The sequence below is a fragment of the Suillus clintonianus genome (assembly GCF_016758775.1).
Source record: "Suillus clintonianus strain FC179 chromosome Unknown DEU56scaffold_22, whole genome shotgun sequence".
Lineage (NCBI taxonomy): Eukaryota > Fungi > Basidiomycota > Agaricomycetes > Boletales > Suillaceae > Suillus > Suillus clintonianus.
The window spans coordinates 1-12,136 of record NW_024539246.1 but is presented as its reverse complement, the minus strand read 5'-3'; the positions used below and the strand labels follow the sequence as shown (position 1 = coordinate 12,136).

At 47.7% G+C, this 12,136-nt stretch overlaps 3 protein-coding genes across 3 annotated transcripts; 2 read left to right on the top strand and 1 right to left on the bottom strand.

Moving 5' to 3' along the window:
• Positions 1–1,730: 1,730 nt before the first annotated feature.
• Positions 1,731–2,299, top strand: DEU56DRAFT_792571 (uncharacterized protein). Its single transcript, XM_041352710.1, has 3 exons — positions 1,731–1,910; positions 1,963–2,005; positions 2,068–2,299. The coding sequence occupies exons 1-3, from the start codon at positions 1,750–1,752 to the stop codon at positions 2,137–2,139; spliced, it is 276 nt and encodes a 91-aa protein (XP_041210247.1). The 5' UTR covers positions 1,731–1,749; the 3' UTR covers positions 2,140–2,299.
• A 3,006-nt stretch (positions 2,300–5,305) lies between these two features.
• DEU56DRAFT_910875 (uncharacterized protein) lies at positions 5,306–10,060 on the top strand (the record flags this gene model as incomplete). The annotated part of the gene is made up of 5 exons (XM_041357233.1): positions 5,306–6,346; positions 6,391–7,348; positions 7,400–9,244; positions 9,306–9,478; positions 9,527–10,060. The coding sequence occupies 5 exons, from the start codon at positions 5,306–5,308 to the stop codon at positions 10,058–10,060; spliced, it is 4,551 nt and encodes a 1,516-aa protein (XP_041210246.1).
• Positions 10,061–10,546: 486 nt separating this feature from the next.
• Positions 10,547–10,747, bottom strand: DEU56DRAFT_733564 (uncharacterized protein; the record flags this gene model as incomplete). The annotated part of the gene is made up of 1 exon (XM_041348341.1): positions 10,547–10,747. A coding segment is annotated over one exon (201 nt), but the record flags the coding sequence as incomplete, so codon positions are not given.
• Between the last annotated feature and the right edge of the window lie 1,389 nt (positions 10,748–12,136).

Below are 12,136 nucleotides of genomic sequence, written 5' to 3'. Positions count from 1 at the left end.
CCCAATCCTATTTACCTCATATCCTAGATTTGCTCCCGACATGCCATATTGCGCTCCTACCTTACATGCTCTTGTGAAATTCTGGACACTCGGAATTTATAAATATGTTTCAAGAATCTAAAGCTGCAAGAAGGGAACAACATTTGAGTAGGAGAAACCAAATTCGTATCATACGCTTGTTGGGTCGCCATTTACGGCAGCCTGGCGCCTCAGGTCAGTCTTCTTGCTGATCTGCACATGGTTGGACCATAGTATCGATCACCAGTCAAGTGTCGATCGGATGGTTGTGTTTCCAGAAGTGTTTTTTCAAGGCACGTTGCACCTCCTAAGATGTCTGAACAAACAGGAATCTTACTGAGATTTATTGCGTCCAGTAGCACAAGCTGAATGTAATGGTGTACCCTGCAGTACATACAGCCTCATGTGACCCCTGTGATACCAGCGTTCTGGTTCAGGTATCGGGCCTTCCTCGAACATCATCAGAGGCAAGTCGCAGCCTTGGGGTTAATACAATTCACTCGATGAAGGATTTCCAGTCCTATCATCGCACTCCCGGACCACATAATTCTTCGTGCCCTGATGCACTGACTGAAGGTAGCCATTGATTCCTTGCAATTCAGATCAAGACGCACTGATCCTCTTCACTAGTACTATTAACACGTTCGCCTGTATGATCGGCCGGTCCTGTCAGGCATACGCGGACACAGGATTTCTATGTATCAGTCCAACATAAGTCCTGTAAGTCCTTCTGCTGAGGTATAAAGTCGCTGCACGTACTCGCTCAACTTACCCTTTTTTACCCAGCAAACCTCTATTGATATGCAGCTTTCTTATTTGATCATCCTTGCCTGTTCCATCTTTATGGGCGTCAACGCCACCACTGGCGGCTGCAATGGGATTGGCGCGGTTTGTGTACAGGATCAGGATTGTTGTTCTCAAAATTGCTTTGCTGATGTAGGTGGCCCCGAATGGGACTTATATATAAGCCTTGATACTTATGACGCCTCTCCCTGCACAGTTATGTGTGCCAGCTCATTATCTGTGAATTGTGGAAGCATCCTTTCCGTGTTGTGGTAGGCGTTTCTTTGTCTGACATGATGCATGATGTTTAACATGTGTAACACAGTGACTTGGATGATACTCCTTAACGCCAACGGGGCCTTTTGGATGAAGTTATTGGATGTGATACTTGGTTCTCCTTCGTTGGGTTATGTACAGACGTCATGCCATGTTCTTCATGCGTGTACGTGTGATAAATGAAGAACACGCTGATCTATGGACACATAAGCTCACGTCAGTGCTGGTTCTCCATCACACCTCAGGGAAGCTTTCAAGAATTGTTAATTTTTCCACACGAACTAAGGCCGTGATATCATAGCTACAACTTTCTCTCTCAAAATTACCGATGCTTGTGATGTGTCGAAATTCGTCTGATTGACGCTGCAGCCATGTTTTTTTGTGTCGCCAAGTCCCCATGCAAACATTTGCCACCGCCCCGTGGGAATAAATCTATGGTGGATGTGATTGCGCACCCCCATGATAAACGTCATATATGAAGACACATCACGTGAAGATATATAACTTATAACAGACAAATGACGGTGAACGTTCCTTCCGAGGCTAGTACTAGGTTTTCGGAGGAGACTCGAATGTCTCTTAAAGCGAATACACGCCGAGCTCGAGGCGAAGTCTATAAAATACCAGCATGCATGCTATGGCTTTGAATTGTTCACTACAACAAGTTCCATAATGTTCACTTCCCGCTTCACCATCCTTGCGCTGCTCACCTTCCTCGCTGGCGCCAACGCGGGATGCGCAACGTGCCAAAACACGTTGGAAGTTAATGGTGTGGCGACCTACACGCTAGTCAGCTACTACGTGAAGTCCGACAATGGGTTCACAGAATGCAGGTATGGCACACCCACATATCTACATCAACCAAAGTGACTGACGGTCCGCCAGCTACGTGGATAAGAAGGGCGACCAGGTGACCTGCGAGTATACGGTACGTGCTTTATGGGTGCTGTGCCGCTCATCGTTCTCGTTTGACATACTGGCGGTCATCAGAACGTCGGCTTGTTGGAGGACGGGGATTCCACATGTCCGCAATGGTCAAGGATGGACGGGTATGGGTGTTGAGCAGGATGTAAAGTGGAGAAGGGGACATAATGCCCAACGGGAGGAGCCATATCAGTCTGCAGACACCGGGGCACATCATACATTACAAGAATTTCCCTCATGCACATCTTGTCTTGACCAGCTTGTAGTCACCTTGAATCCACTTGAGCATTTCGAGAGATTCAGTTTTCCTCCCGGCCTGTCAGTGTCGCGAATTCGATCCTTGGGGCGAGTTCCGCGAGTCCAGTCGATCTCGGATGGAGACACTGCTTCAAAGACAACCAATAAAGATTGACGCGCATTTACACATCATATAATAGTCTAAGTTCTCTCATGATACGCGTAGTACACAATAATTTATGGCATCAAGTAGTGTGACACTTTGAACGCGTCCGCCTCACTTCTTTGGCGCTTCTTCCACCTCGCGGCCGCCCATGTCATGCACCACTATACCCTCACTCTCACATGCAAGACTGCTAAGTCGACTCGTGTATGCGCTCTTGGAAAACAATTGTAGCCATGGTAGTTCCTTCATCGGAGTTGGCCAGAAGCTGAGCGTGATATGCTCGAACGCTAAGGATGAGGCGTGGTCCCAATACAAACAACTCCATGACGGAGGCGATTTGATAAATGCCATTATAAACCTCATCTGCCACGAGAGAGACATTCTATAGGAACAACGAGTGGTCAAACTCGGATCCAAACAGTGACAGATTTATGCGTACCGACAGATTTGGGGACAGGGTGCCGAATGCCAAGGAAGAGATAACAGCAAAGCTAGCACATGAGGAGCTTCAGCAGAAAAATGGTATGACATTCAAATTGCGAGCTCACGCTCCAAAGTAAAACACGTGTGTCTTGATTAGCACCGCAAAGCAGTCCCTGACGGACCATCTCGATTGTGGTTGCAGTTCACGGTAGTGTTTTATGACAATCCAGACTGCAAGACACAAGGTGAGGACCTCCCATGCGAGTGCAACGACGAATATCCAATCCCTGCCAATCAGAAGTGGGGCATTTCCATCCAGGTAGTAGGACTCGCAGTAATAGTTACCAGAGAGGATGAACTCCTCTGAAATTTGTCTCATAAACCTGGTGCGCTTAAAGTTCGCCTAGCATAATTAAAGCTTACCCCCTCGAACATTTTGATCTGATATTGCGAGGGTCACCCCTCCTGCGATCGTGAGTGCCAGGCAGTTTACAACCAAAAATATGAGCATCTTTCTGGACCCCTGGTACATGGCATGTAGCCGAATGATCATGACGACTTGCACGATGTTTCAGTCAAATCAGAGCTACTGCAGCTGAGGAGCTCACCGTCCTGTATGACAGTTGTGACGACAGCCAGCCAGTTTCCTACCAACGAAATAATAGTGCCTGCAAAACCCGGTTACTGATGAGTCTCGGAGATTCTTCAAACAAACTTACAGCTGTTGTGGTCATTATATTCAACCTACAAGCCAGTCAAGAATCTTACTCACCCCTACGTAGAAGTACAGTTGGTTAGTTCGGATTGGTAAGGTTCGATGCGGAAGACCCACCGTATCTGTCATCGAGATTGATGGGATATTCGCTGCATTCCGCCAGTCAGAACGGTGAACACAGTATTTGCGAGAAAAAATTCCCATTATGTTTATGCTGCTCGTGAGAGATGGCTTATTAGCACATTGCCAATTTATTCGCCATGAACACGTACACACAGTACAATACTCCAAGGCAGCGCACCTAGAACATTCTGTAAGTCTGCACAGCTCGTCAATGGCGATTATAAGATAATGCACGCACACTGAGATATAGAACGGTAACGAGGGACCAGCGTCGTGTCTGCCCTGCATTGATTGTATTATCCATTTTGATATGGGACTATACTCACCCAGACCAGTTCGAACTATAAAAACATACACGGTGAGATGACTACTCCGACAATGGCATTAACCTACCTCTTGTCCAGATATTAGTACTGGAGAGTACGATAAGGACATCAGTAATTTCACGATAACATGTATTGTGCTCACCCCAATCATAAATCATTACAACACAAGATGCAACTACGAAATCATAATCAATGATCGAGTGAGAATATCACCAACATCTCGTCAACGAACCTATAGAGTAGCTGTTAACAAGGGAAAAGGTGATTAACGGCCACCATCTAGGATCATTTGAGATTAGTGTCATATTCAAGGGGTTGTGTTGGTGAGCAGTGAACTTGGTGGACTACTTATAACAACTGCAAAGCTGTGTCGCGCGGAATATTTGAACACGCAATTTTTGCATAGCTGTCGAATAGATGATTGTTTCCAAGCCTCAAGGCCACTCTCAAGCCATTCTTGAAAGGTTCTTGTTACGCTTGCATCGGATCTATGACTATCAGCGAATGGCGAGTGCTTGAGATGTGTGACCCCCGAGTTTATTCAAATTGGTCACTGATCACAATACAGTCACTCATCAAATAGGTTCTTCATCATGATTGATCACAAGATGCGCCCCTTGAAGTCGGCGAGTTCCGAAAGTTTTTGTACCAGATGCGGGCTCTGGATTGAGAATGCGAGGTGTGCAGCGTATCAATTGTGGATACAGTGCATCACAGTCGACAGGGTACTTCGCGGAGTCGTCCAGGAGTGACATACGCCAGACAACAGTGATGACCGATGGATCATAAAGCGCTTGCTCAGGATGGCAGCCTGTCAATGGAAGACCTAAATTTAAAGCAAAGAATCAGCATCGTAAATATACAACTTGAAATTGTTTACGTATACTTTACGTCAGTGTACAAGGCAACTATCTCCATTTGTCAAGAGGCGTGCGACGGCGAAATCCGAAACACTGACTACTTGCTTACCGTAAGCAGAAACTTTAATTTCAGCCACTTTGGCGTTATCTCGCGTTGTCGTCCGAACTTCTCTCCAGCGCCTTCAGATCTCAACAAAAACTTTCTGCGACCCGGGGGAGGTGGTGGTTATTGGGGTAGTAGGATAGTCTTAGGTAGCTAGATTAAGTAGTTTCCTACCTCGTTGCTTAATTGCCCTGCAAACTGTTTTTTTTTTTTTTTGATTTTTCACCCACGTGAGTCACGAAATCCATGTGATCAATGAATGTGACGATGTCATAGATGTATAGACATATGTCCTAAGTCCTTGAATGCATCGCCGTGTTCTGTCCCTTAATCTTATTCAGCCATCATATGATGTATCCACCCCAGAATGAATCATGGTTCCCCGCTGAGTCTCAAGCATCCACCGAGTCTCAAGCATCCACCGAGTCTCAAGCATCCACCGAGTCTCAAGCATCCAACTCACAAAGCAGGTACACCTCTCCAACCTTTGACTATGATCAATTTGAGCCATACCACACGTTCAGTCCTTCTCAATGGACGCATAACCCCAGTCTTAGTCCGATCGACATCAATTCACGTTCTGATACCTTTAATTGTGATAGCCCAGCTCCTGTCGATACCCCAGTCCTCTTCTCTTCCATCAATCAGACAGGAACAGGAAGCAAAGCACCCGAAGCTGCTCATTCCGATGATTCCCACATGCTGGCGCTTGATATTGACGCCTTGCTCAAATCAAATACCCCCGGTGATCTCCTTCAACTATTTTCGGCAAACTTAATCAAACGACATGCTGGAGCATCTCGGTGGGAGATAGAATGCCCTGATTGCCAAGATTGGATCAAAACAACGTTACCAACACGAATTCTCACAGATCTTGATGCTCCCGGCTACTTCAATACCCTCAGTGACCATCGCCACGGTAAAAAGTGCTCGAAGCGTGCCCTTCAGCTTAAATCTTCGCCGTCAAGCACTAATTCTGATCGCATCTCCTCCTCTTCATCGCCTACCGAATATTCGGCTCCAATGACACTAGCTGAGAACTCTGACGTTATCAGTACAGCATGCACTGGTGTTCCGATCGACTGGCCAGTCAGAGGACCTTCATTTCTGGAGACTTTCCCAGTGGGTCGTGCTTCTGATGGCCGAGGCGCGCTTCCTTTTGATATTGATACACGGGGTGCTATTCCGCACGCTTACTCAAAAAATTGTGATCGGAACACAACATCGGGATCCCCTTGCACAGAATGTGCTGATATAGTCCCATTCCTTGAGCATCTTGTCTCAGTTGCACAGGACATCAAATCACACACTCACTACCGTTATCGAAGCCATTTCGACATGGTTCAAGCGGTGCGTCAGTATGCCGAAGAGGCTAACCGCTTGAAGCTCAAGGTTTGTTTTATCACTTACGAGAAACTTTAACTGATAAGCTTCAGGGGCTTAATGATGCGAGACGTGTCACTCATGTCCTCACGCGCTTAGACGAATACAAGTCATTAATCATGGCATTGTCTGAAAATGACGTCCCTCGCATACAGCATATCCTCGCTGTTGCACTTAAGCGAGGATCTTCCATTCGCCAAATCATTAATACCCTTGAGGACGCAATCGCCGGAACTTACCATCCTCGAGGCTATAGCGGAGATGACCTCGACATCGCCTTATTAGCATACCGCCTAGGAGGACGTCAACTGTTGTATGCTTTTAGTTGTCACTTAGGCCTGCCCTCGTTGTGTACACTGCAAACCCACCGCACTTTTACATCCATTTCGCCTACAATCGGCTCCATTACAGCTGAACAGTTTGACGCTAATATAAAGACTCTGATCCTCACACCTTTGCAGAGCACCCTCGTCCCTCATCGTGGGCATTCCATTATGATGGACGAAATCGCACTGGAGGAACGAGCCTCCCATCACTGCGCCTCGAATAGTGTCATTGGACTCTGTCACTCTCACTCTCACCTCGTCGATCCCACGCTACACACATACGACTCAGCGCTTCGAATTGCAGAGAAACTTGCACAAGGTCACATCCATCTTGGAAAAGAGATGTCCGTGCTTGCCATAGGTTCCTTTGGGGACGATGAGATTTTCCCCATTCTCGCTGCACCTACTTGCAAGTGTGAGAACGCAGAGAATATGATCTCTATCTTTACCCTGGCAATAGACCGTTGGCGAGAGACTGGCGCTGAAGCGCATCTCGGACCAATATTCAGTGTTGCGACAGATGGCGATTCAACACGGAGGGCTGCTGGCCATGCAATGTTTCTCAAGACTAAGCTACCCACAACGTCCAGACTTTACGGGACCCTATCACATATGCTGGGACTCAATCTCGCTACGGGTGACCATGAGATTACGTTGGACTTTGATTTAAAACATATTCTCAAACGTGAGTACATTTTTTATTCATTGTCGTATATGAGACTTAATTAAGTAACAGGATGGTGCACGTTGTTGCGTACTCGTAAAGGCATGAAGCTCGGCAATGGACACTCTATTACTAGCGCAGTACTCGCTCGCTACCTTGCGTGGCTCCCAGATATGGATGAAACTTCGGTGACCAAGCTTCTCAATCCCGACGATCCGCAGGATGTGCCGCAAGCTGTTGAGCTCATGCAGGCCATCATTGTGCTGTCGAAGTTCAACATTGACACCGTCACAGGTGATGTTGGTATGTGCGCAGATATGGCTTCAATCAAATCCCTTGGCGCTATCTTAGAATCACTCCTCCTTCCATTTATCGACGTCACCTTATCACTCCAGCAGCAGGTCACACACTTAAGCCGTTACGCACATCTCATGTTCACCTTCTTCCGACTGTACCGTTCAGCATTCATGCTGCATGTCCTCTATTACGACTCCCAAACGATGGTGAAGAATGTCTGCTTTTGCATTGCGAAGCAGCAGAAGCTCGATGGCGGCCATTTCTGGATTATCCAGACGGGCGACGACCGTCTGGAGAAGTTATTTGGCATCACTCGGATGCGCGGCCAACACAATTCGGCCATGAATTATTCGCAGGCCCTCAATCGCATTGGTGCCGCCAAGGATATAGATGTTGTATTCAAGAAACATCCAGAGCTCGAGTCTGGCTCGCGACGCCTCAAGATTACTCGCACCGAAGGCTATGATCATATTCGCAGGGACATGTGGGTCGGAGACGTTGTCACAGCGCACTGTGACCTCCCCTCTTCTTGGAAAGAGGGTCGCGAGCAGGCAGTGACTCTCCTTGGGGAGGCTCGCATCCTTGGAGACTCCTTCGCCTTTCAAGTCTTTTTTTCACATCCAGGATGCGATCTCATGTGTCCTTGGGGAGGCAATAAGTATCTGGGGGTTAGTAGTACCATGGATGCGCAGGAGGTTGATCTGAGAGTCGAGGAAGCTATCCCTACTCTCCCTACTCTCCCTACTCCGCATACACCTTCCTCCACTGAGGATGTTCCCCTCGAGGATGATGTCCTGACTCTTGAGGAGGCACTCATGCACAACCTCCCCTCCGGAAACCCTACCGTCGACATTTCAGCACACTCCGTTGCTCCCACACTCGCGAGCGGACCTGGGATCAACCCCGATGATTTTCTCCTTGTGCACGGCAAGTACGTTCACAAGGAGACCATTTGTCGTTGTGTCCTCAACAAGTACTTCATTCGCAAATCCCTCAATCAACAAGAACGTGTCTACAGTACTGGGTTCACAAAAGCCAACCGACGATGTGATCTTGTAGGTCGGTCTATTACTGGCGGAAACTCATTCATCATTGGCGACGTCTTCCTCACCATCATCCGTTCCAACATCACACTTACAATCGCACTCATTCGCTGCACTCTTATCGAGCGGGATAGTGTCACTCGACACGATATCCTTGTCCCCGAGGTCGCGACTTCATCTGTCAGGCTCACAGGTCAAATTCTGTCCCTTATCCCCTCTCGCAAACCTGCAGGAGAGCGCTCCTGGCTCTGGACTGGAGATTACATCAAGACTAACTCCGAGATTCAAGGTACCGATCAACACATGGAGAAGATCGTGGAAATCACCGTTCCTGGGCTTCTCGTCGAACTCGTTAACCCCGATACCACATGCATCCGCTTCCGTGACGACGTCAACTCTGACAACTTCATCGCTCTGAACAATATCGGGAATACCTGGATCATCGACGAATCAGCTCTTGCCCTCGCGTGCGATGTGTTGTGGGCCAAAGCATGTGAACATTCAATTACCATCAAGTCTATTCTCCATGTCCCTCCTCCGTCGGACTCTTCTGTATTTCCTTACGCTCTTCCTGATGGTAAGTTCATCATTTTTATTTACTGCTCGAATATTCTAACATTGTAATACTACTATTCTAGGCTCTACAGGGATCACTTGCGCTGAAGCAAGCCAGCAACTCGCTGCCGCAGAATCAGGAGCTCTGATGGAGTGTCCACTGTGCGGGGCAAAAACAGACTCCATGCGCGCACACGTCGGCCGTCATATTCTGAGAGCAAGGCATGGTCTCCTCGAGGAGAATCTGAAAGAGCAGGTGCGTATTGAGTGTTCTTCCCGCTGATCAAGACTTACAATTTATTAGGTTGGTGTTGTACAGCCATGCGGGTCCTGTGGGCGATCTGGACTTGAAGGATGCAAGATCCAGGTCAAAATTAGCGCCAATGGTGTCATTTCTGTCGTGACGCACTGCCCATACCACACTAACTTCAGGTACGCGAACGCCAACGCTGGATCGAGGAACCGTCCTTGCCACAACGTGCCTATCAAGTGCGAGTTGTGTCACCCTACTCTTGCGCCTGTTACAGGCAAGAAATCCCGCTCTGGTGCGCCATACGTGGACGCGATATGGCGTTACAACATGATCGATCATCTCAACGAAACCCACCCACAGTATGCGCATCCCATGAACACCCACGGTCATCCTCTCCCACCAGATATTCTCAATTCGTTCACTCTTACATCCCTGGAACAACATGAAGCTGGTATTCCCGAGCTACTCTGGCTCGTCCCTCTATTCGATGGTGATAAGGAAAATCAGGCTGGACCCAGCTCCCACAAGCGGAAGTCCAACAACGCCGCCAATGGGAATGCGAAGAAGGCTCGACCAACTTTATAGTATTTGTTTTTTTCACGCTTTTACTTAGCTATGCTTTGCAAGACTCATGGATTTCAGTTAGTTTAGTATGATACATTGCACTACGATAGCTGCTGTACTGTCTCGATTACTTTTTTACACGTTATATCGCACACGACACGTCAACGACGCGTCTACAATGACACGCGTCTGGTGAAAATAACAAGTGTTACTTATTTCCTTATTGGGATGTTACCCTCACGTGAAGTCACCATCACGGTGGTGGTGGTGGGTCATTGAACTATATTAGTCAGTGTCTGGAACTAACGGGTCGCACACCTCTTGCCATTTGTCTGATATGGTTCGGTGACCTATTACATAAGCAAATGGTATATAGCGCCTCGCGCATCGTCCGTGCATGCCTATGCATACATAATTTTTCATACTATGGTAGTGCAATTACTCCACCAAGCTTTCAATTCAAGGGCACATCAGTTCTGTTCTACAAAGCAAGGCAGGCCGAAACACTCACCTAATCTCCGCATCCCTCCCGTCATGTACCTGCAAACTCCAACGGTTCTCCACACCCAAAACACGGTGATAAGCATTCAGGTTCTTGTGTAATGTGAGTTGGAAGACGCTGAAGCTGCCTTGGCAGGAGATGATGGTGCTGTAGGTGAGGAAGAAGACCCAGATGTGGTACCACCATTCACCGTACTTGTCTACGACCTACACGAACACGTGAAAGTCAGTATGGAGCATGGGGAACACATGATGATAAGATAGGAAGACGGGAGGAATCATGTCAGTCTGTAGACACCGGGGCACATCATACATTACAAGAATTTCCCTCATGCACATCTTGTCTTGACCAGCTTGTAGTCACCTTGAATTCACTTGAGCATTTCGAGAGATTCAGCATTCCCCCTGGCCTGTCAGTGTCGCGAATTCGATCCTTGGGGCGAGTTCCGCAAGTCCAGTCGATCTCGGATGGAGGCACCGCTTCAAAGACAACCAATAAAGATTGACACGCATTTACGCACTCATACACATCATAGTCTAAGTTCTCTCATGATATGCGTAGTACATGATAATTTCTGGCATCAGGTAGTGTGACACTTTGAACGCGTCCGCCTCACTTCTTTTGAGCTTCTTCCACCTCGCGGCTGCACATGTCGTGCACCACTATACCCTCATCCTCATATGCAAGACTGCTAGTCGACTCATGTATGCGCTCTTGGAAAACGATTGCAGCCATGGTAGTTCCTTCATCAGAGTTGGCCAGAAGCTGAGCGTGATGTGCTCGAACGCTAAGGATGAGGCGTGGTCCCAATACAAACAACTCTTTGCACCTGACCGTCACCGCTTATGTTACTACTTAGTAATATTAGCACATATGCTACGACGTTCCTAATTAGAGGGAAAAGTCTACCACACAAGACTTCAGCGATTTCTGCAGCATTTACCAGTGACTTGTAAGGTATTTTCTTGCCGGCTATATACCCAGCTATACCCGGTGTATAGCCGGGTGGCTATTATTATGCTTATGTACTAATCAGCAGCCGGCAATTCCCGTCAGGTCTCCGCACCGTCTCCCACGACCTACCAACATGCGAGCTCATCGTCGTCGACGATGAGCTCGCTTATATGGCTCATATTTATGCCTTTTTCAAGCGCTTTTTTTGCCTCTGTGCATGGGAGCCTGTCTGCCTTATCTCCACCAGCAATATCCGGCTTTAATTCACATTTTTAACGGTCTATGGAATGTAAGGTATGTTCATGTTCTGGGGCAAGCTTACTAAGCTTTTTCCTAGTCATCTCTAGTGCTGCCGCGGTCGAGCTCATCGTTGTCAGCACCTGACAACGACGAGCTCAAATTCCCACAATGATCATGTGATCTATGTCACATGCAAAGCAAAGGCTTGCCGCTCCACCATCACCTCATCTCCACCCCACTGTTGACAATGGGGAAGCAGCCCACTCTCCGTTCAACATCATGCCGTGTGACTATGACAGTCCTCCGTAGCTCTGGTCTACATACTTCTTCAGCTGGACTCACTCGTATTCGCCGTGATCACCTTGAAGCTGAATGCTTGAGAGAACAACAAGCCCGTGGTA

Coding starts and splice junctions, on each gene's coding strand:
- DEU56DRAFT_792571 (XM_041352710.1), top strand. CDS start 1,750: ATGTTCACTTCCCGCTTCACCATCCTTGCGCTGCTCACCTTCCTCGCT. Junction 1,911..1,962: donor AATGGGTTCACAGAATGCAG/GTATGGCACACC, acceptor ACGGTCCGCCAG/CTACGTGGATAAGAAGGGCG. Junction 2,006..2,067: donor AGGTGACCTGCGAGTATACG/GTACGTGCTTTA, acceptor GGCGGTCATCAG/AACGTCGGCTTGTTGGAGGA.